Source organism: Panthera pardus, unplaced genomic scaffold (genome assembly GCF_024362965.1).
Source record: "Panthera pardus isolate Hobbes unplaced genomic scaffold, ASM2436296v1 HiC_scaffold_6, whole genome shotgun sequence".
NCBI lineage: Eukaryota > Metazoa > Chordata > Mammalia > Carnivora > Felidae > Panthera > Panthera pardus.
The window spans coordinates 36,122,508-36,148,320 of record NW_026526991.1 but is presented as its reverse complement, the minus strand read 5'-3'; the positions used below and the strand labels follow the sequence as shown (position 1 = coordinate 36,148,320).

General features: G+C 35.2%; 1 protein-coding gene across 1 annotated transcript in view; it reads left to right on the top strand.

The window, feature by feature from the left end:
* Positions 1-25,813, top strand: part of TMTC2 (transmembrane O-mannosyltransferase targeting cadherins 2) — a 400,812-nt gene that overhangs the window by 212,380 nt on the left and 162,619 nt on the right. Inside the window, exon 4 of the mRNA XM_019455252.2 lies at positions 3,835-3,949. Coding sequence (XP_019310797.2) covers positions 3,835-3,949 — 115 coding nt within the window. The remainder of the gene's footprint in view (positions 1-3,834; positions 3,950-25,813) is intronic.

Below are 25,813 nucleotides of genomic sequence, written 5' to 3'. Positions count from 1 at the left end.
TTTTTCTGTTTAGTAAAATTATGAAGTAATCTTGCTTTGTCTCATCATGGATTGAAAGTAATCTTGTCTCAAGTTGGTATTCTGTAAGAATGTGTAATATATAATAGAAAAAAACAGCCTGGTGGTGAGAGTCTGATGAGTTCAGGACATCAAAGTCTACCCTCCCCCTCCCCCACTTTTTTCCTTCATTCCTCTTTGTTCCATAAGTAGGTAAAATTGTTTTAAAAGTATATGCTTGAGGTGCCTGGGTGGCTTGGTCGGTTAAGCGTCCGACTTCGGCTCAGGTCATGATCTCACGGTCCGTGAGTTCGAGCCCCGCGTTGGGCTCTGTGCTGACAGCTCAGAGCCTGGAGCCTGTTTCAGATTCTGTGTCTCCCTCTCTCTCTGCCCCTCCCCTGTTCATGCTCTGTCTCTCTCTGTCTCAAAAATAAATAAACGTTAAAAAAAATTAAAAAAAAAATAAATACAAGTATATGCTTAATTTGGGAATTTTCTTTTTCTTGTCCCAGTCACCTAGGGCAATGACTGAATCATAAAGATGTGAGAGGCTTCCATCTGGACAAAGAACAAGAAACATGGTATTACATTGTGGCTTTGCCACAGATAACCTTGCTGGTGGTTTTTAATTCTGAGTTGTATTCTCACTTTGAAATAACCATCTCTTTTGCTGCCTGTCCCAGTGGAAGCCACCCTGGATCCTTTGCTTTTACTATTCCCCTTATCTGGCATCACCAATCTTTGTAAGGCTGAGCTCCTTATCTTTTAGTCCTTAGATATCACATACATTTCCCCGTGCCTAAGATATCTGTATAAATTGGCCTCATTCAGTCTACCTAGCTTTGTTTTATTTTGTTTGTAGCACTTAGCATTATCTGAAGTTAACCCATTTATTCTCTGGTGTGGTCCTCCTTCCCCACTCCTCTTCACATAAGCTTCTTCACATAAGCCACTTCAAACATAAACTCCACGTGGGTGAGAACTTGTATGTATGTATGGGTCTGTGCACCCAGCCCCTAATAAAGTTCCGGGCACCGACTGGGTGCTAGCAAATATTTGTTTAATAATTAGATACGTACATAAATGAATAAATGACCAACTCAGTAAACATATTCTGAGCATAAGTCTATGTCTGTTGACTATTAAAAAGAGAAACACTTGTTAGTTTATTATTTAATTGAGATGTAAGTTCCTGAAAAAAAATGCCTTAAAATATTCAAATCAGTTCTTTGCTATTGGTTTTTTGTTCAGCATCTGTGTTCCAAGAGTATGGGTTGGATGAGATAGTATTATGATGGTGCTTTCCTGATGCTTAAATTAATACTTGGAGGCATTTCTGTGGAGTGATTGCAATGTAAATATACTTTCATTCACTAATGCCACAATCAAAGCAGAACTTTGAGAGAAGTGAAGTGGGTTGAAAACAACCTGGCTATTAGAAGTTTCCATAGATCCATACTTTATTAATTTGGTAATGGTGATGGTGGGAGAAGCAGGACTGGATATAAAATACATGTGACATTATACCTATTAAGTTTGAAGATAATTATAACTTACTTTACTATATGCTTTTCCTGCTACTTTATATTTCCTGTTACTGAACTTAGTATTGGAATTTTATTCCAATATTATATTATTGGATATTATAAAGTAATTTGACAATATTATAAACTTATAAACTAATTCAATATTATAAACTGTCACTATTATAAACTAATTCGACAATATTTTAAAACTAAGTTTTATCTTTCAGCTTAGGGATTCAATTTTTCATGGATTCATAATGCCAAGGTCTGATTTGTAGTGTGTGAAAGTTGGTTTGCAGTGAAAGATGAAATGTGGTATGAAAATCTTAGGTGAATGGTGGAAAAAGTTTGGAAGCCACCACTCTTGGATTGGAATTCCTGCTCTAATGCTTTTGTTTTAACTTTGCAAGTTCTTTAGTGTCTCTGAGTCTGTTTCCTCACTCACAGAGTAGATGGGGTATTTATGTATAGGTCGGTGTTGAGAGCTCAGTGAGACGATCCATTTCAAGGGTGTGGTGTGGTATGTGACATTATTAAGTGATGAGTAATTGTAAGTGCTGTGCTTTCCCTCTGTTTTCCATCAGAGGAAAAAGGAGTTATATGACTTTCCAAATATAGAAGATTATTATTCTCTGTAGATAACATAATGGCATATAATGCATTATATTTGACATTGTTTCTATAAGCAATGCTTGACATGGTAAATTGCAAAAGAGTACCGATCACAATAATATTAATGATAATAGCAAATATTTGTTGTGTTTGCCACGTGTCTTAACACCTTTAATCCTTATCACAAGACCCATGAAATACTAATTATTTTAACTGTTTTACAGACGAGTAAATTAAGGCACAGTGTTAAATTAGCAGGGCACACAGGCAACTTCATTACTAAAAGATTCTACACTTTTTTATTCATTAAAAATTGATACTGCCAAACCCCTTTCATTCTTCAGATAAAGTCAGTAATTATCCAAATAAGTATATTCTCGATACACAAAAGCCTTCTCATCCCTGCCCTCTGCCTGGGAAGGACTCTGGTTTTAGGACTCAATACCGCCTCTCCTTTCGGTAAAGAAGAAAGGCAGCAGAAGCATCCAGTCTTGAGTTCTAAGTCTGCAGACTGTACGGACAGTTGTTAATAGTGTAGGTTTGGTCTTTTGAATGTTGAAACATCATGATTACTTGGGGTGAAAAAGAAAAAGCATACAGAAAACACATATTTTTTTATTTTTTATTTTTTTAAAGTGTACTTCTTTATTTTGAGACCGAGACAGCATGAGCAGGACAGAGGCAGAGAGAGAGAGAACAAAATCCCAAGCAGGGCTCCGTGCTGCCAGCACAGAGCCTGATGCGGGGCTCATACTCACAAAACTGTGAGATCATGACCTGAGCCGGAACCAGAAGTCAGACGCTTAACCAACTGAACCACCCAGGCATCCCAAAACACAGATTTTTTTAAAAGTATTATGTGTGAGGGGCGCCTGGGTGGCTCAGTCGGTTGGGAGGCCGACTTCGGCTCAGGTCATGATCTCGTGGTCCGTGAGTTCGAGCCCCGCGTCGGGCTCTGTGCTGACGGCTCAGAGCCTGGAGCCTGTTTCAGATTCTGTGTCTCCCTCTCTCTGACCCTCCCCCGTTCATGTTCTGTCTCTCTCTGTCTCAAAAATAAATAAACGTTAAAAAAAAAAATTAAAAAAAAAAGTATTATGTGTGAAAATACTGAGACACTGGCTTTCCTACAAATAAATTTATTAACAAGGAGCATATAAAAGAACATTATATCTGAATAAACCATATATGTTTAACTGTTTTAAGAAGTGTCATGTTTCTGATGATTAAGCCTCTTTATAGCTTTGATCTTAGTTATCTTGCTTTATATGCTGTTCTCTTATGTCATTTTTCAGTTTTATCGTATTTGAATGGAAATCTTTATTTATTTTAAGATGATTTCTTACAGTTCTGGTTCAGTAAGTTTACAATAATTTCAGGCCATGCAGACCCCTACTGAAATTTGAAAGAGCCTGAAGTCTTTGTAGATGATCTTAAGATAACATTGTTCTTGGCCTTATGATGAACTGCATATGTATATCAGCTTTGAGACATAATAATTACTTTAATTTTGTTTAAGACTTCGATTGTATTTAATCTCCTGGTTTGATGAAATGTTGGATTATAAAGGAAATAAATTTTTCCTTCTTAAGAATGCTTTATGGAGGTTTTCTCTCCCTGTGGTACTTCCTGACGCCCTGATATTATGTCATGTATAATTGGATTGACGCTCAGCCTGAATACTTCTTTCTCTTCTTGGCAGCATGGGGTAACCTTGGAAATGTTCTGAAGAGTCAGAGCAAAATTTCTGAAGCTGAAAGCGCCTATAGAAATGCTTTGTACTACCGTAGCAACATGGCTGACATGCTTTATAATTTGTGAGTATGCATTACTTTCTCTGGTTTGCTTCATCTTTGAAACCTGTGGTGAGAGACTATTGATTTAACTGCTGGAAATGGAAATGATGATAGCTGTTTTTCTGAAACAGTCTTTTCATTAATCATGCCTGTGACACTAGTAGGTGCTTAGTATTTGTGATTTCTTTGTTTTGGGCCTATGCATTGGCCCAAATATTCGTGTCTATTGATGTAGTATGGTTGAATTTTCTTGAAGTACTGTGGTACTTCATATATAACCTAAAAATTGGTTTAAATGCTTTCAGTTTTGTTTGTTTGAAGTTTGTTCCATTAACACTTAGTTGGGATCAGGAAATAAGGTTGCTATGTGTGATACTTCATATAATCAATATTTTCATTATTATCAAAGAATTGTTTGTGTCAAAGTATGTATAGAACGTGTAGTAAATCTGGGGAGTTGTCAAATAAGAAAATGTGGTTTAACAGCCCTCCCCCTGCAAAGGTACTGGTAATTAAGTCAGAGTATCTGTCTATGTCAGGTTAGAAAAATCCCTTGGGGAAAAATTTGCTGTTTTTCCCTGGAAAGAGGATGCAGTAAGATATTAATGGATATATGCAAAACCCAAATATCTTCTTTGTCTCTTACATTTATGACACGTTTGTGTTTGCAAGTAATAGAAACTTGGTCTAAATTTGCTTAAACACAAAAGAGAATTTATTAATTCCTATAATTGAAAATTTCTGGAGTTGATTAAACGTAGGCACAATTAGATCCAGGTGCTTTACCTTTCAGAAATTTGTCTCCATTTTCTGTATCCAGTTTCCTTTGGGTTCATGCCTCTCCCTGTGGGGCTCTGTCAGTTGCAAAGACAACTTGTACACCTTTATAGACATAATGTCATGACCCTTTTCAATCTCAGGAGGGGTTGCCTTGGTGTCTCTGTTAATCCTGGTAGAGATCTTTGAGTGACCCTTCTGGGGTCGTGTGTCCTCTCTTGAGTGAACCATGGGGCAGAGTGGCAGGGGCAGTAGCACACCTCTTTTGGCAGGGCCTCCATGGTTAGAATGGTTGGGAGGAGGACCAAGTCCCTGTAGGAAGGGACCAGACATAGTAAGATGTCTACTGCTTATCTTCAATGGATGAAGTAATACTGATAGTATCAAACTAACTTGGCAACTTAATTTTTAATATGTGTTTGTATTCTGGTTATATCTAAATCTTTTGTACTGGCTAAATCTAAGTGAACAGACAGAAAAAATAGAAAATGAATAAAAATAAACAAAAAAAAATCTAGATTTTTAAGAAAAAGTAGACAAGGTGAGCTCGGTTTAACTTCCTGTTCCTACATTTACCTTGTATTCAAACTCCCAGACTTTAACACCAGGATCTCAGCCTCCTGGCCTATGGTCTAAATTAGGTTAGCATGTGTTTTGTGTTGACGTGAATAGTGTTCAGTTTTCTGTTTTTACCTGGAATGCATTTAGATGGGGCACACCCTCTCCAGTTTGTACTCTCCCTGATACTTGCTTTCTACTGTTTCTTGCTTCACCCTGTATATTACTGTAATTTTTCATGAAACACGTATTTCCATCTTTTTTTTTTACTTGAATGAGTATACCTAGATACGCCTACAAAGGCTTTCCCCATGTCCACCTCATCTAAATTATGTGATATTACTTTATTAGTGATTAGCAGTATTTTTATTTCATGAAAAAAGAACCTTATCAGTTTAATACATGTATACCAATGTTTTTTGGGTTTTTTTTTTTTCATCTGAAAGTAACTTTGTCACAGGGACCCCTTGTCTTGTAATAAGGGACTAGTTTTCTTCTCGTGCCCATTCCCCACAGATTTTCAGAGGACAGAGTAAACTGAACAACCAGAACCTCTTCACTGAGCTTGTCTTTCTTTTTCTTAAAGAACCTACAGCCAGTAGTTTCAGGTTACCTACCTCCTGGCGGTATCTGGCATGGCTTGAAAGAAGAAGGAAGTGTATCTATCTAGGCTTACTCTTTGCTGAGAAGAGAAATTTATTCAATTAGACAAATACCCTTTACATGTAACTTAAAACCTGCATCTTGTAACTTCCTCTGTGGCTGTATATTTGAACTGTTACGGAATGGATAGACCTCCCAAATCCAAATGAAAAATCCTTGCTGGAAAAGTGGTTATTAACAAAACGTTTTTTTCCCCCCTTATTTATAAGTGAGATGTAGCATAAATGCCATATATAGTTCCAAAATATTTTTTATTAATATGGCAGGTTTTTTAAACTACACTTAACTGTTAGGTCAAATGGGGAGGCTTAAATTCCATAAGAAATGTTACCAATCATTATAAAATATTGGATTATAAAGTCCATGTGTTTGATAGAATTCTGATACTAAATAACTATATTTCAAAAGAAGTGAATTCTTCATTGATTTATTTTTATTTTTTTATTTAAAAAACTTTTAAATTTATTTTGAGAGAGAGTGCAAGTGGGGGAGGGGCAGAGAGAGAAGGAAAGAGAGAATCCCAATCAGGCTCCACAATGTCAGCTCAGAGCCTGATGTGGGGCTTAATCTCACAAATCGTGAGATCATGACCTGAGCCAAAACCACGAGTAGGACACTTAACTGACTGAGCTACCCATTGATTTTTGATCAATCATTAATAAAATGCACCAAGGTAAATATCTTACCACCTGTAATATTATAAATGTGTCTGGTATTATATGTCCTTATGAGCAAACTTTTGTTTTTGGTTTTGTTTTTTCTGTTTATTTACATAGTTTTGAAAAAAGCCAAGTTTTCTCATGGACCATTTAGAGACTATTTGACAATACAGTTTTTCTTTTAAGGTATATATGCTGTTTTTATTCCGTAATTTTCTCTGATATACAGAAATTTCTTCTTGTTCTGTTTCAGTTTTGAAAGAAAAGAAATGTGCTTTGCTCAGTTTTATCAGTTAACGTAACCTAATATCACTCCTTCGTGGTAGTAGCAGTTATTAGTACATTTCATATCCTCAGTTACAGTTATATCTCTTAAAGATGTTTATGACCAAAGCCTGAAATAATGGACCTAGTATATCGTTGGCACGAAATGCCCATTTTTATTAATTAATTTTAGAAGCTTTTGGGAATCATGTAAGCTCCTGTTAGGTCCTGTACTTAACTTTTAATCAGTAACCTAGATTTATTTATTTTTTTCTTTTCTTTTTTTTTCTTTTCTTCTTTCTTTCTTTCTTTCTTTCTTTCTTTCTTTCTTTCTTTCTTCTTTTTAACATCTTCAATGTTTATAAATCTACCTGCTTTGGAAACTACTGAAAAAACTGCATGGTGTTAGGAATTTTTATTAGGAAAATGATCTCTAGACATACATTATTATGTAACTTCAGAACACTGATTACCAAAGTGAGGTCCACCACCACTGGCCAGATACAAGATGATTCTAGGAGGTCAGAGATAATCTTTAATCCCTATAATTTTATTTTTCTGTTTATAGTTTAAAGATATAACTAGCTCATCTAAATGTTCTAGGTGGGGATAGAAGGAAGAAAAGATGATTTGGAAAAACATCAAGTAAGTAATAATACAAATGATAGGTGGTTATATCTGAAGTTTAGGGAACATTGCATTAAAAGATTTTAAAACTTTGAGGATGTTTTTCTGTAGCATTAATATCAAGTTATATCTGAGAGGTGCATGTATAAAGTTCAATTGCCTATTTATAAAATTATGGAATAATTTTAATTTTTTTCTCTGTTAATAATTACCTGAATTACTTCTATGTGCCAAGCACTCTTAGTTCTTTACATATGTTATAACAGCTTGTCTTCAAATGAGGCCTACAAAATGAAGAAAATGAAACTCAGGTAATTTGTGTTGGTTACACAAATAAAAGAAAAGCCAGTATTTGAACTTAAGATGTTCTGACTCTATACCCATGCAGTCATAGTATTTCTTCTCAAGCTGGCAGAGATAAACCAAGGATGTGGGGAAAAAAAAATAACCTCAGTATATTTCTTTTAAACCTAGAAGAAAAAACTTAATTCTAACTACTTTTACATATATAAATAAAATACTTGTAATTACGTCTTTAAAAAAATTTTTTTTTAATGTTTAAGAGAGAGAGACAGAGAGACAGAGACAGAGCGCAAGCAGGGGAGGGGCAGAGATTCAGGGAGACACAGAATCCAAAGCAGGCTCCAGGCTCTGAGCTGTCAGCACAGAACCCAACGTGGGGCTCGAACCCACAAATCATAAGATCATGACCTGAGCTGAAGTCGGACGCCTAACCGACTGAGCCACCCAGGCACCCCTACACAACTGTAATTACATCTAATAGAGAGTATCAGTTATTATTATTTTTTAATGACAGTTACTAAGTTTACTGTACTTTTACTGTAGAATTTTGTTAGAAGGATCATGAGTTCGCACAACTGAGCTGAAAGTTGCTTTCAAGAAGAAAGTACTGCAGAAATTGTTTTAAATTGCCTAAATCCATTAATTATAAGGTTTTGATATCACTTCAATCCATGCTTACAGATAATAAGCATATAATGTGAAATTTGAAACAGTACATAATTCTACTTTAAAAAATTGAGATGTAATTGAAATATAACATTAGTTTCAGGTGTACCTCATGATTCAATATGTGTATGTATTGAGCCAATCACCACAATAAGACTAGTTAGCTGTCACTAAACATGTTCACAATTTTTTTTTTGTCTTGTGATGAGAGCTTCTACTTAGCAAATAAGACTAGTTAGCTGTCACTAAACATGTTCACAATTTTTTTTTTGTCTTGTGATGAGAGCTTCTACTTAGCAAATAAGACTAGTTAGCTGTCACTAAACATAGTTACACTTTTTTTTTTTCTTGTGATGAGAGCTTCTACTTAGAAAATTTCTCTTCGCAACTTTCAAATATGTAACACATTGTTATTAGCTATAGTGACCATGCTGTACAATGGATCCCCATGACAAATATATTTTATAAGCAGAAGTTTGTACCTTTTGACCCCCTTCACCTGTTTCACCAGACCCCCATTCTACTCTTAAGAGTGACAGATGTGGTGCATTGAAAGCATAGCCTTATATTCAGCCTTTTATTCATATGCTGTATTTATTAAAATCCATTACTTCACACAAGTAATTTTAAGACCAGTGTAACAGATCTGTATTATGATGTTGGTTTCTCTTTTCATGTATAATAAATTTCAGGGATAAAGCAGATAGACCATTGCTCAATGATTTATACTGTCAAATTTTATAAATATATAGTCGACTTTCAACCTTCTAGCAGCACTACTCACTGTCTCTGAAATAAAATTGATTTCTATCCTGAAAAATACTCATTGTTCTTTCATTGTTGTTATAGATTTGCCCTAGCAGTCTGTTCCAAATGATATTTAAACAAGTAATTCAATAGAACATTGAATATTTCATTAGGTATTAAATTTCAGGGTGCAGATAATAAATTTAATGTGGTTTAATCAATTCTTGATTATCTTACATAACAGAGGGGATCATTTCTGTGGATAATAGATTTTGCCACCATAAGCTAGTTGTCAGTTTTATTCTATGTTGTAAGAACCTAAGTAATCATCTAATATGAGAAGCCAGGAGAGGAGCAATAAAATAATTTAAGGAAATAAAAAGAAAATGTTAATGAAGTAGACTATGGTGAAACATTGGGAAGTAATGAGTAAGTGTAAGAGAATGTTCTTTAAAAGATCAACAGTTTTGGGCAAGCGTAGTATATGACCAAATAGAAAACCTCAAGTATATAAAAGAGAATGAGAAAGAGGCTACAACCAGATGTATGGAAGCTTAAAATAACAAAACATTAGTTATATATATATGAAAATATTAGTGACATGAATGCTTTTTTGCAAAAATATAAATGATCAATATTAACCCAAGAAGTAGGCAATTGGAATCAAAAACCTTAAAAAATTTTAAAAGCCATATGAAAGAGTTTTCTCCAAAGGAACAAAGTTAAGGCATTTGACAAATGTGTACTATCAAATCTTCAATCAATGAAGTTATTTCTTGTACCAGTTACACTTCTCATTTATTTTTGTGAAGCTATATAAACTGATGGCAAAAGGTCTGACTATATTTAACACCGAAAAACAAAGGAGAATAATGAAAATAATAACAACAGCAAACATCAAAACCCCCAAAAAACAAAAAACAAACCCACACACAACAAAAGCAAACAAACAACAAAATAACAGGACTACCAGTTATACTTATGGATATAAATGTAGACATACCCTAAAATTAATAGAGTGAATGTAGTAGCATATTAAAGATTAAAACATCGCTATCAGGTGGGGTTTATTCTAAGATTTATAATGGCATGTTCCATATTACAATTCAATTATTATACTCTTTCAATTTAAAAATTCAGAAGAGGAAAAAATTATGATCATCTCTAGAAATTCCAGGAAGGTTTTTGGTCAACATTTGTTTCATAAATAATAAACAGACTTATAAATAGTCAGACTTATAATAAACTAGGAATAAAGACATACTTCTATTATATAAAGAATATTGGTCTAAAGTTAATAGCAACACCATATTTAATATTAAAGTACAGCAGTCATTTCCATTTACATTCAGTTTCTTGAAACAGTGGCAATTTCTTATTGATCATTGTATCTCTTCTTACACAGTTCTAATTGTACTTGTTGACTTTATAAATGAATTATGAAATCAATATCAGAGCAAGGAAGATCCTGTTTTATCAATATGTGATAAGATTAGTAATGGGTATTAGATAATCACATTCTTGGAATTGTATAAGTGTTTTTTAATCATTATCATGAAATGATTCCAGGTTACAAGGAACCTTCTTGAATTAGATGTCTGGAGTTGCATTTTCTTGCAGTTTCAGAAGCAAACACATTTACATTCAATTGGTTTCTGTATTAGTTTCTTTTTTTATTTAAAACAAATTTTTAAACATTTATTTATTATATTATTGAAAGAGAGAGACAGACAGACAGAGACAGAGACAGAGCATGAGTGCAGGAGGCACAGAGAAAGAGGGAGGGAGACATAGAATCTGAAGCAGGCTCCAGGCTCTGAGCTGTCAGCACAGAGCCCGACATGGGGCTCAAACTCACAAACCGGGATATCATGACCTGAGCCAAAGTCAGACGCTCAACCGACTGAGCCACCCAGGTGTCCCATTGTGTATTAGTTTCTTAGGGCTGCTATAACAAAGCACCACAAACTGGGTAGCTAAAAACAATAGAAATTGATTTTATCACAGTTCTGGAGGCTAGCAGTCTGAAATCAAGGTATCCACAGGACGATTTCTCCCTGAAACCTGTAGGGGAGTCCTTCCTTACTTCTCTCTTATGGCTTGCTGGCATGCTTGGGAGTTTCTTGGCTTGCATCTGCAGAACTCTAGTCTGTGTTTGTCATCACATGATCTTCTCCCTGTGCACTCTCTAGTAAGGTTACCAGTCATATTGGATTGGGGGCCCAAACCTGTTAAATTAACAAGTTACATCTGCAGTGTCCCTGTCTCTAAATAAGGTCATATTCTGAGGTGTTGGAGGTTAGGACTTCAACATACATTTTTTTTTGGGGGGGGAGAGACATAATTCAACCAATAACAACTGCCTATTGAAAGCTTCAGTTTGAGAGAGACCAGACAGTAGTTTTTCATGGAGGAGCAGATCAAGTAAAAGACTTCTTGATGAAGCCAAATCTTTGCATAGAATTTAAGTGGGTTTATGTATCTCACACTGTAAAGAACCTTTAGGAGGAAGTAATTTAAGAGGCTATAGCAGTGAGGGAAATGTGGGTACAGAGTTGTCACAGGTCTGCTTCTAGTGAGATGTTCATTTGTTCATTTAGGGGCAGGTTTTGAGGACCCTTGAGAGGTAAGAAGAATCAGAGATTATAAAATAGAAGTGATGTGACTATCTGACATGGAGCTAAGCCATTCTTAAGCTCCATGGCCCAACAAGGTATGAGAAGCCCAGGGAATGAAGACTGGTGGAAATAAGGGGAAAGGAAGCTTTGGCCAAATGGCTAGAGTTCAGGACAGGGTTTCCTGCCAAGTTCCATGGATGTGTGTGGGTGTGTGTGTGTGTGTGTGTGTGTTAAGGATGGAGGGAGGTGTCCCGGGGATACTAGGTAAGCAGGCTGGTCTCCTAAAATAGAGAATTCAGGAGACACTATCAATCAGGAGTGCCTGGAGGTGCTTGTCATGTGTGAAGTAAATGTAATTGAGAGATTTTTGGTAAAATTCCATTGGTTTGAGGACACTAGGACTCTGGATACACAATTCATTTGGCTCTTGACTGATTTCTGCAATGAGGTGGGACAGACTACCAGTACCTACTTGTTCTCATGGCAAAAGCAAGGCCTACCACTTATTACATACTTTGTTTTAATTGATAATTTTCACCAATCAATACACAAATATAATCTTGTTGTAAAACACTGAAATAGTACTGAAGAAAATAGAGTAAAACATAAAAGTTTCTAATTATTGCATTTCTTTTTTTTTTAAGTTTATTTATTTATTTTTGAGAGATGGAGAAAGAGCACGTGAGTGGGGGAGGGGCAGAGAGAAAGTATAGAGAGAGAATCCCAAGCAGACTCCCCACTGCCAGCATGCAGCCGGATGCAGGGCCCAAACTCACGAACTGTGAGACCATGACCTGAGTCAAAAACAAGAGTTGGAAGCCTAACCGACTGAGCCACCCAGGCGCCCCTAATTATCGCATTTCTTAACCCCCTTTTGCCTACCCTACGATATATCTCCTCAGATTTTCACAAGTATGTATACGTGCATTTATACATGCAGTTATGCATACATATTTTAATACTTTTCTCCTGCATATATGTGTCACCACTGATTTTCAAATTTGTGTGTGTGCAGATGTGTCAAAATGTGCACGACCCTCTCCATTTTGGTTTACACTGCATAGTTTTTACTGGCATATCCAATAGGATGGTTTAAAAACTATGCTGCTTCATTCTTCATCTCTCTAATTAACAGATGGAGGTAAACAATTTTTTTTATTGGTTCTTTGTAATTTTACTAGGAGCTAATTGTTCATATTTCTTGCCTGGTTTTATAAGTGACATTTTTTTCTTGTTTTGCGGGGTTTAAAATAACATGCCCCCATGCACTTATATGCATATACACAAAAATCAGTTTTGCAAATTATTTTCTCCTAGTTTTTACTTGTCTTTTAACTTTTCTTATAGTGTTTATTGTACATAACGTGAATTTGTACACATTTGCATATATACACATGCATATGTACATGTATACATATGTCTCTATGAAGACCATTCACAGGCTAATATTCAAAAATCGTATATTTTTAAAATATATTTAGAATTATTTTTGTGGGGTTTTTTTTGGGGGGGGGGGGGTCCTTCGTCTACCCAGGACATACTATTTTTGTATTAAGGCATATTTTTTTTCTAATGAATATTAATATCACCCTAATAACTTAGGAGTTTTCACGTAAACTAAATTCCTGTGACAACCTAGAATCATTGTTGTGGACTTTATTTGGGTCTTGTGGCAACCCACAGCAAAAACAAACTTTTATTTGCTATAACTTATACTAAATTTCATATTTTAAGAGGCAGATGTCCCATTCTTGTTTTTCATATTCTAACACTTCTTGATTATTCTTGTGTATTTTTTGTTTAATGTAGATGTGATCATAGCCTTGTTAAATTGCATTAGAAGTCGAGTAGCGGGGTGGTTGTGTAGCTCAGTTGGTTGAGCATCTGACTCTTGAGCTCAGATCATGGTCTCAGGGTCATAAGATCTAGCCCCGCATCTAGCTCAGGGAGTCTCCTTGGAATTCTCTCTCCCTTGGTCCCTCCTCTGTGTGCACTCTCTCTCTCTCTTAAGTCAATAAATGAATAAATAAATAATAAGTAAATAAAGTGAGTCCAGTTGGGCTTTGACTGGTTATGCACTGACTATATATCAAAGTGAGGAGGACTAATATTGTCACACTTTAAAGTTTCCCTTCCAGATGCATATGTTGCTACACTTATTACCATTTAAAATTTTCCCTTTATTAACATTTTATATTTTTTTTCACATTGGTCTCCGTTATTTGAAGTTGATTTTTTCTTAATTTTTTTCTTAATACTGCAAATGTGTTTACTTCTTTTTTTTTTATTATTCAAGTATAGTTAACATACAGTGTTATATTAGTTTCAGGAGTACAATATAATGATTCAACAATTCTGTTCATCAATTAACATTAATTAATTCAACATTAATTAATCAATTAAACATTTATCAGTGCCCCTCAAATCAAGTGTACTCTTTTTGTTTTGTTTTGTTTTATATTTTACTTTTTATTTTTTTATTTTTTAAAATTTATATCCAAATTAGTTAGCCTATAGTGCAACAATGATTTCAGGAGTAGATTCCTTAGTGCTCCTTACCCATTTAGCCCATCCCCCCTCCCACACCTCCTCCAGTAACCCTCAGTTTGTTCTCCATATTTATGAGTCTCTTCTGTTTTGTCCCCTTCCCTGTTATTATATTATTTTTGTTTCCCTTCCCTTATATTCATCTGTTTTGTCTCTTAAAGTCCTCATATGAGTGAAGTCATATGATATTTGTCTATCTCTGACTGACTAATTTCACTTAGCATAATACCCTCCAGTTCCATTCCCGTAGTTGCAGATGGCAAGATTTCATTCTTTTTGATTGCCGAGTAATACTCCATTGTGTATATATACCACATCTTCTTTATCCATTCATCCATCAATGGACATTTGGGCTCTTTCCATACTTTGGCTATGGTTGATATTGCTGCTATAAACAAGGGGGTGCATGTGTCCCTTCGAAACAGCACACCTGTATCCCTTGGATAAATGCCTAGTAGTGCAATTGCTGGGTCGTAGAGTAGTTCTATTTTTAGTTTTTTGAGGAACCTCCATACTGTTTTCCAGAGTGGCCGCACCAGCTTGCATTGCCACCAACAATGCAAAAGAGATCCTCTTTCTCCGCATCCTCGCCAACATTTGTTGCCTGAGTTGTTAATGTTAGCCATTCTGACAGGTGTAAGGTAGTATCTCATTATGGTTTTGATTTGTATTTCCCAGATTATGAGTGATGTTGAGCATTTTTTCATGTGCCAGTTGGCAATCTGGATGTCTTCTTTGGGGAAGTGTCTATTCATGTCTTTTGCCCATTTCTTCACTGGATTATTTGTTTTTCAGGTGTTGAGTTTGATAAGTTCTTTATAGATTTTGGGTACAAACACTTTATCTGATATGTCATTTGCAAATATCTTCTCCCATTCTGTCAGTTGCCTTTTAGTTTTGCTGATTGCTTCCTTCACTGTGCAGAAGCTTTTTATTTTGATGAGGTCCCAGTAGTTTATTTTGGCTTTTGTTTCCCTTGCCTCTGGAGATGTGTTGAGTAAGAAGTTGCTGCAGACAAGATCAAAGAGGTTTTTGCCTGCTTTCTCCTTGAGGATTTTGATGGCTTCCTGTCTTACATTGAGACCATTCATCCATTTTGAGTTTATTTTTGTGTATGGTGTAAGAAAGTGGTCCAGGTTCATTCTTCTGCATATCACTGTTCAGTTTTCCCAGCACCACTTGCTGAAGAGACTGTCTTTATTCCATTGGATATTCTTTTCTGCTTTGTCAAAGATTAGTTGGCCATACGTTTGTGGGTCCATTTCTGAGTTCTCTATTCTGTTCCATTGATCTGAGTGTCTGTTCTTGTGCCAGTACCATACTGTCTTGATGATTACAATTTTGCAGTATAGCTTGAAGTCTGGGATTGTGATGCTTCCTGCTTTGGTTTTCTTTTTCAAGATCGCTTTGGCTATTCGGGGTATTTTCTGGTTCCATACAAATTTTAGGATTATTTGTTCTAGCTCTGTGAAGAATGCTGGTGTTATTTTGATAGGGATTGTTCTGAATATGTTGATTGCTTTGGGTAGTATTGACATTTTAACAATATTTGTTCTTCCTATCCAGGAGCATGGAATCTTTTTCCATTTTTTTGTGTCTTCTTCAATTTCTTTCATAAGCTTTCTATAGTTTTCAGTGTATAGATTTTTCACCTCTTTGGTTAGATTTATTCGTAGGTATTTTATGGTTTTTTGTGCAATTGTAAATGGGATCGATTCTTTGATTTCTCTTTCTGTTGCTTCATTGTTGGTGTATAGGAATGCAATTGATTTCTGTGCGTTGATTTTATATCCTGCAACTTTGCTGAATTCATGAATCAATTCTAGCAGTGTTTTGGTGGAATCTTTTGGTTTTCCATATAGAGTATCATGTCATCTGTGCAGAGTGAAAGTTTGACCTCCTCCTGGCTGATTTGGATGCCTTTTATTTCTTTGTATTGTCTGATTGAGATAAGTGTACTCTTAATCTCCTTCATTTCACCCATTCTATACTTTATTTTGCTCCTTTATTTTACCATACCCACCTCCTCTCTGGCAACAATCTGTTCCTTGTCTGTATTTAAGGGCCTTTTGGTTTTTTTAATTCTTTTTTGTTTGTTTGTTTTTGTCTCCTTTTTTTAAAAAACAACTTGTTTGTTCCTTTGTTTTGTTCTTGAATTCCATGCATTAGTGAAATCATATGGGATTTGTGTTTCCCTGAATTATTTTATTTAACAGGTCCATCCATGTTGTTGCAAATGGCAAGATTTCATTCTTTTTTATGGCTGAGTCATATTCCATTGTATCTATGTACTACATCTTCTTTATCTGTTCATCTGTTAGTGGCACTTGGGTTGAACCCATATCTTGGCTATAATGCCTCAGTAAACATAAGGGTGCATATATCTTTTTGAATTAGTGTTTTCATTTTCTTTGGGTAAATACCCAATAGTGGAATTACTGCATCATATGGTAATTCTATTTTTAATTTTTTGAGAAATGTCCATACTGTTTCCCACAGTGGCTGCTCCAATTTGCATTCCCATCAACAGTATACAAGGACCCCTTTTTCTCCATATGCTCACCAACACTTGTTATTTCTTGTGTTGTTGATTTTTATACATCTGACAGGTGTAAGGGAATATCTCATTGTGGTTTTGAGTGATGTTGACCATCTTTTCATGTGTCTGTTGGCCATTTGCATGTCTTTGGAACAGTGTCTATTCAGATCCTCTCCCTGTTTTTTATTTGGAATATTTGTGGATTTTTGTTGTTGAGTTGTATAAGTTCTTTATCTCTTTTGGACATTAGCCCCATATCAGATATTTCATTTGTAAGTATCTTCTCCCATTAAGTCAGTTACCTTTTTGTTTTGTTCATGGTTTCCTTTTCTGTGCAAAAGCTTTTTATTTTGGTATGGTCTCAATAGTTTAAAATACTTATGTTTCCCTTGCCATAGGAGACGTAGCTAGAAAAATGTTTCTCCAGTTGATGTCAAAAGAAATTACTGCCTGTGTTTTCTTCTAGGCCTTTTATGGTTTCAGGTCTCATATTTAGGTCCTTAATCCATTTTGAGTTTATTTTTGTGTATGGCATTAGAAAGTGCTCCAGTTTCATTCTTCCGCATGTAGCTGTCCAGTTTTCCCAACATCATTTGTGGAAGAGACTTTTTCCCGTTAGATAGTCTTGACTTCTTTGTTGTAGATTGATTGGCCTTCATGGCAGTGTGGATTTACTTCTGGACTCCATTCTGTTCCCGTGAGCTGTGCGTCCATTTTTGTCTAGTACCATACTGGTTTGATTACTATAACTTTTAATATATCTTGAAATCTGGGGTCATGATACCTCCAGCTTCTTCTTTTTCAATATTGATCCAGGGTCTTTTGTGGCTCCATACAAATTTTAGGATTATCTGTTCTAGTTCTATGAAAAATGTTGTTGGCATTTTGATAGCAATTGCATTAAATGTGTAAGTTGCTTTGGGTTGTATGGACATTTTTAACAGTATTGATTCTTCCAACCCATGAACATGGAATATCTTTCCATTTGTTGGTGTCACCTTTGCTTTCTTTCATTAATGTTTTCTAGTTTTTGGAGTACAGATCTTTCACCTACTTTGTTAAGTTTATTTCTAGATATCTTACCTTTTGAGTGCAATTATAAATGGTATTCTGCTACTCATTGTTGTATAGAAATACAACAGATATATGTATATTAATTGTGTATCCTACAACTTTATTGGATTCATTTATCAGATCTAATAGTTTCTTGGTGGAGTCTTTATGATTTTCTATATATAGTATCATGTCATCTGCAAATAATAAAAGTTTTACTTCTGCCTTCCCAATTTATATTTCTATATATATATATATACATATTTATAATATATATTCTTTAATATTATTAAAACTTATTTTTGTTAATGTGAATTAAATTTTTCCCCTTCATTACATTTTAAATTGATTGTTCTGATTATTTACATTTTATTTTTTTCTAAATATGCCTGATTCCAAGTTTTTCTTATTTTAGCGTAATCATATATCTTATTTTTAGTTGAAGGTTCTTTCTTGGATTTTCCCAAATATGTGATTGATTGGTATATATATCAATTGAGATATATATATGGTTTTTTGTTTGTTTGTTTGTTTGTTTGTTTGTTTTGCTAAGAGGCTTCTTGCATACTATTTCTTTTTCCATATAGCATTTTTCACCGTTTCTCCCCTTCTGACTTCTTTACCTCCTACTTTCCATTCTTTTTACCTGGCTGATAAACTATATATTAGTTCTGTCTCAGCATAAGTGACACTACCTGGGAAAATTTCTTGATACCTTTTGGATTTTCAGAGTTGGAAAATAAGTACCCTTCCCAAATCTCACTATAGCAACTAATACATGGCTCTTTTTAGTGTGGATCTTATTTACATTTGTGATGTGTTACCCGTAATTACAGTGTAATTTCTTTAAGGGTCAGGGGTTACTTAGATACCATTCTATCCCTGGTACCAAGTATAATGACAGGCATATGGGCTTTAAATTATGTATACGTTGCATTAAGAAGGTAATAAATGAGTTAAACTATTGATATGTTAGTTAATAAGCCAATGAATGAATGCATACAGTAATAAGCAAGTTGATTAATGAATATACTGCTGAATGAAAATAAATCAGCTAAGTTCAGTTTTGTTGGACAACACTCCTGTGTCATGCTCATTGTACCTAGCTGATCCACTTTCCCAGCTAGTTTTACTAGTGCCCCTATCACTTATCTGACTCTTCATATTGATGTATTCCACAACTTTTAAAATTTATATTTATCTATGTATCTATATATCTATTTCTGTGAAAAGAGTCACTGTCCAAAAAACATAAGAGTAGTAAAACTCCCTCACAGAGACCGTTGTTACTGTATACAGTATATGTACATACTCATGTGGCATAGAGATCTGGAATATATCGTCTAATGTCAAGATTTGAGTTTTCTTTCCTTTTCTCCCACAAAACTCTGAAAATATTTTCTTTATTACAGACATGTTGAAAATAAACTATTTTTCAAAATCAGTAAGAGAAAATATGATACTATCTTACTTAACTGAATAACCAGCAAATTCTGCTATTTCAACAAAAGAAATCCTGATATTTTCATTTGCTAATTAGAAAAAAAAAGCAAATAATCAAGTGTGTACTTACATTCTGATTTGTTTAAAATGCAGTGATGTTTCATGGTGCTGAAAATATTAAGAGTCATTTTAAAATTTTACTTGAGAGGGGCCACTGGGTGGCTCTGTCACTTAAGCGTTGGATTCTTGATTTCAGCTCGGGTCATGATCTCAGTGTTGTGAGATCGAGTCCTGAGTCAGGGTCCATGATGGGCATGCAGCCTGCTTAAGATCTTCACTCTCTCCCTCTCCCCACACATCTTCTCTCTCTCTGTCGTAAAAAAAATAATAAAATAAAATAAAATCATATTTGAGATATAAGCACCTTTACAAACTGGTTTTTGTTAATAGGAATGCAGTATTTAAATTTGTCTTTTAGTAATTTCAGTCCTAATATGTGGGCTTACTGTAATATTAACCATTTCTGCAAGACAAATAGATCATCTAGGAATATAATCATAGCCTTTATTGGAATATTTTTGAAAGTGAAAATTAGTGATTATTTGGTACAAGGGCAAATTGACCATGCTCAGTGATTTCACCAACCCTGTATGCATTTTTGTATGCAAATTCTTGACAATATTTTAGCATTAAACTATCCATTCTTGAGTTTTGGTCATGATATACTGTAATGAAGGACTTTGGCTACATCTGTCTTATCAGAAGCCAGGATAGATTAAGACAAGAGAATTACTATATAAAGACCTAAACATCTGCAGGATAGATAGTAAAAGAGGAAGTCAGGAATGATTTTATGGCATAGCTATAATTAAAACACATCAAGTCAATGAAAAAAAGGAAAAAAAAGATGAAACATTTTGTTTGTAGGTTTTATGGTAAAGCATCATATGTGATTATTAGTTAAAGTTATAAATTGTATATAACCTGAAAACTCATATTACAGCATTCAGTAGTACTCAGTAAATTTTGCTAAGTGGTCTGAGGAGGAAACTGGATCATCTGTTCAAGTGCCTGGTGCAGTCCCAGTGAGCCCTACTTATCTAACCAAAACTCACAAAAAGGATGAGAAAAGTTCCTGTGTGCTAGTGTTTTCATGGGATTTCCTCCACCATATTGTTACAGATACTAGAAGGCCCAGAGTGCAGTTAAATTTGTATGGGATTCATAAATTAGTTTGGTGAGCATATCTAGCCACAGGTTGGAAACATTCAATTTATAAAAGCATTCGGCTGAGGAATATTAGATGAATTCATGTACTAATTCTTAGACATTAGTCTAAGATAGCCTATGCTATGAAACTCTAGCTGAAGTTCCTCCTTCCTGGAAAGTGCCGTAATAAGTGTCATTGACATTTACCTGCACATTTATACATGAGCACATTTGCAAATTCATGTATTGGAAATAAGGATTCATTAATTGATTTGATAAATATTGAGTGACCTCAGAGTGACAGACGTTGTATTAAATGGTGAGGATAAGCTGACAGAGTGTGTAGTTTCTGCTGTCAAGGAGCTTATAGTTTGGATTTAAAAATAAGTAATAAAGTAGCATCTTTTCTGAGAGATAAGCTGATATTATTATGAGAAGACAGAGAGAGACCTCACTCAGCCTGGACAAAAAGAAAAAAAATCATAAAGACAAGACAAGAAAAGAAGAGTCATACTAGGAAGAGAAATTATTAAGATGTTTGGGGTGAAAATCATTCAGCTGTGACTAAGTAAGTTTCAGATGACTATCAGGCATCCCCTAGGAGCTAGAATGTGATTTTACATCTCATGAGAGAATTCTGAGTTAGAGCCCGTAGGTTTTAGAGTTGTAATTATGTAAGTATGTAAGTTGAAACTTTAACTTGTGTGTGTGTGATATGTATAATGATAAACGAAAAGAAAGACTGTGGATGAAATCTTGGGGAATACCAGTATTTGAAGAGCTTGGTAGAGAAAGAGGAACCATAAACTGTGTTGAAGATGAAGGAAGGAAGACTGGGGTTGTTTGATGTCATTGATGCTGATGAACAGTACAGCAAGAAGGTAGAAAAGGGCCAAAGAGCATGTACTATTAAGAAGTTAAGTATTTGTATGGGGTTTTTATGTCCCCACAGGGGGGGAAATATAGTGACATCTATCATGGGTCTAGAAACTTGGATATATTATTCACTTCTCTTAATGTAGTAGTGCATTTTGTCATCGTGAAGCTACAGGATATCCCAGAGAATAATTTTATCCTATGAATTGCAGGGACACAATGGCCAAAGAACCATACTTCATGAGAGAAGCCCCTTGGTTGCTGGGGGTGTAAATCATTTATGTCGTTGTTTCTAGCGCAGAGTGAAGTCCCAACACCTCCTTGGTACTCAACGCATGCTTTTGAATAGATTTATTCAAACCACTTACTATTTCACACTCATTTCTTTTATAGCAATGGAAACTACACATTGTAGTATTGGTGTCTAGGATTGCCTGTGGGAACAAACTGTTAAGCCTTGCCCTCCCCACCGTAATCCAAAGTAAAATTGGGGGAAATCAGAATCCTTTAAGAAATTGGAGTCTGGCAAGAAAAAGAAGGAGATTGAATCATTCCTATGCCCATTTGTATTACAGGTTTTCTATTACAAGTGTAATTTTAAAATGGCATTGTGTGGGTCATGCTTTTCCATGTAGAAATCTATATTCAAGAGTAATTGTGTAGAGAGAGTTAAACTATTTTCCATGTTGGAAAAATGATGAAAGGCATTTTTCTGAAATCTCATTAAAATGGCCTTTAATTTTATAATCATTTTCATCCAGGGTTCTGTAGGTAAATTTGAGGACATGTATTAGTCCATAAAATAGGTTTATAAAGAAGTTCATAATCACATCCTGTTTGAATGCCTTTTGTTTGGTTTAACTTTAAGACTGATTGAAAGTTGTTTAAATGGCCAGAAGATTTTTTTTTTTTTGCATGTCTTGTTTGTCCTAAAATTATGCTCATGTGAAAAGTGGAGGCTGATATGCAGCAGAATTTCAGGTAAATTAATTTGTTTTCTCAGAGTGAGGTTTTGCATTATGAAAAAAAAAAGTATCTTTTTCCCCCTGTTCCTGAAGAAAAATGAACAGATGTAAATTTGTTATGTGTGTAGTTCCAGTCAGTCCTCTGCAGATTTCCAATTACTATGACTTCGGAATTATTTCCTAGACACACTAGGAAACATAGTAATATTATCTTCTATTTAATTTATTTTTTCTCTTACACAATACCTAACTGTGGTTTTGCTTATATGATACAGAAGTTGCTTAAAGTATAATTGAAGTTTGAGGCCATCTGGATATTAAGATGTTAATGAATTTTAAAAATTAGTATCTTGTCATCTGCTGTTTATTTTTCTCTTATGTTATTCGTATAAATAATATTATTTGTATGGCCAAATTTTATCTCCTGTCACTCACTTCTTTCAATTATTTGTTTCAAAGACTTGCAGGAGGCCTCCTCGCTGAGCCTATGTAAACTGTAGTCTGTCTACCACTCACACTAGTTCCCCTTTCCTTCATTCCTTTTTATTTTAACATTAGATTTATGACCTTGTAGTGAACTATATAATTTCCTGTTTAATTACATACAGTGAGATGAAAATAAATAAAATTTAGAATTTATTTTGTGTATTGCTAACATGTAAAGCCACGAAAGCATTATTTTTGTACACATCCTAAGTGCCTAGCATAGTGCTTAGCTCACAGTACAAGCACAATAAATATTTGCTGAATGTACGTTTATACAATGTGCCCATGATTTATGCACATTTTCCTTAGACTTCATATGTGCAGGGTGCATTAAATAACAAAAAACTCAACTGAGAAAATTTATTTTTTTATTGAAAAAAATTTTTAGTGTTCTTATTTACTTTTGAGAGAGAGACAGAGCGAGTAGGAGAGGGGCAGAGAGAGAGAGAGAGAGAGAGAGAGAGAGAGAGAGAGAGAATCCGAACCAGGCTCCAGGCTCTGAGCTGTCAGCACAGAGCCTGACATGGGCTCGAACTCACGAGCTGTGAGATCATGATCTGAGCTGAAGTCGGACGCCCAACCGACTGAGCCACCCAGGCGTCTCTCAACTAAGTAAATTAAAGAAAAATCTTATTGGCTTTATTAAAAGATTGATAAATTAGGGACAGCATCTCATCTAGCCAATAGAGGAGTGTTCTGTGGAGCTACCTGAAAGGGAGGCTTCACAGAAGGAGGATGGGGCAAGAAGGTTATTAGCAAAAGAAAAAGATTGTTTTAGGCCAGGTGGTTTTCCTTTGGGGGAAAAAAGAAAGGGATCTTATCATATAGATTACCTCATCTTTCTTTGGGGGATGGAGAAGGTCTGTGTGGCTGACTCATTGGTGCTGATTAAAAAATTTCTGATTGACTGCATTTCTGGGGAAGGCTGAAACTGCAATTAAAAGGTATCAAGCTCCAGTTTGGGAATCTGGTCTAAACAACATTTGGGTCTATGGTTTTCTTTTGAATAGGTGCATCATGGATTATTTAAAAAACTTTCCTTCCCACTTTTTCTTTCTTCCTTCGTCCCTGCTTACCTCTGCAGAATCAAAAAGCACCTAAGGATGCCCTTTCTGCTTTACTCTTCTATTGCTTTTAATTATACTGCCCCCAAATTGACTTTGTCCCTAAGGACTCTTAATGTTGGAGATGACTAGATTGGGGGTGGCTGAAAGGCAAGAGGAAGGAGTGATCTCATCTTACTGTTCTGACTATGAGAACAGTGTGAGAAAATGCTCCTCAGTCATCTAGAAAAGGAAAACCAATTCCAGCCTGGTCAGTATAATCACATCTTACTCAGAAAATATCAGGCAGGTACTTTCTTAGAGAATAGAAATTACAGGTTAGGAGAATAATCTGAATTGTCTTGAATTCTGAAGGTAGACTAACTTTTAACACCATTTATATTTTATGAATATCCTTTTGATGTTTTAATGAGTGTGTGTGTCTGTGTGTGCATGTGCATGTGTGTGTGTTTTCTGTAAATTTGCCTGTTTGAAGTAAAAATCTTTAAAAAACTTCTCTAAATCTTCAAAGACCAGATTCAGGGGTGGGTACAAATCTGGGGTGCAAAATGTATACTCCAGTCTCCAAAAATTTGGGTTTGGAAAAGATAATGCAACTGTAATCAAAAGCAGTAAGCACTGATAGCAAGGAAAAACAAATGCAGTTTGGCCAATTTCTAGCTACTGGTCTTAAAAAAATGTAATGGGAAGCATTCAGAGATGAGAAATTTCTCTGGGCCAGCGCCATTATCTTTATAAAGCATGAGGGTAGAAGAGTAGAGTGAATAGAAAAGACAAGAAAGGAGAAGCAAGTGCTGCTGAAAGTATTCACCAATTTTCTCTTCATTTAGCACTTTAGTCCCAATCTTCCATCATTCCATTGTTGTCTGGCTCCCTGCCAGTTCTTTTTTCCGTGTCCAGCCTTAGACACCAGCGTGCCTCCTGCTCCCACACTGGGGTCTGAAACGATGGGTACTGCCATGAAGAGATCTTTCTTCTCTTTGACCCCTGATTGGGGGGAAAGGATATCCCTTTTTGGCACCAAAAGTAAACCTGCAAAGGCAGTTTTAGGAACATTGTTATACCCGGTGCTTTCTTTCAAACTTTTTGAGTACTGCAGGATAAGCTTGTGAGTTGTTTTTATGTTGCAAAATCTATTCTGAGCAAAAAAAATAAAAAATAAACTCAGACTTTTATTTTTGGAACTCATCTTGCTTGTTCTTAAGTTAGAAATTGCTTGTATGACCTAACACCTATTCCTGCTGGTCTGTGAGATACATGATACCTTTTCCCCTTTCATAATTTATTGCTTCAACAGCAGACTTTTGTTAGAGCACTGCTGTTAAGGGACAAAGAAAACACCCACTTTGTTGAACATTTATGTTTAAAGTGAGTACATTGTGCTAAATCACTGTGTGCCCATGGGAACATCTCTAACCCAAATTATAACCATATCTATAGAAGGAATCAGGCACTGAAGCTTGCTTGCTTTCTTGCTTTCTTTTTTTTTTTTTTTTTTATTTGCTGATATTTTTTTGAGTGTGGTGATGCCTGTGGAATTCACAATTGTTCATTTTTCTTTCCTCCACTGCCTGAACAAACTAGTTTCAATTAAGTTTTCTTGCTGTGGACTTCCATAGCATATCACACAATATCATAGTACCCTACAGACAATTTTGTTACTGCTTTTTAAATTATTTCTTTTCTACCAGTCATTAAATCTCTATAATGGCCTTATGGGATACATTTTCAATGAATGCATGAATGAACGGATCAACAGTCTACATACTTTGACTTTTACGGAGTACGGCCCATGCCCATAACCCAGCTTACAGGTTCCCC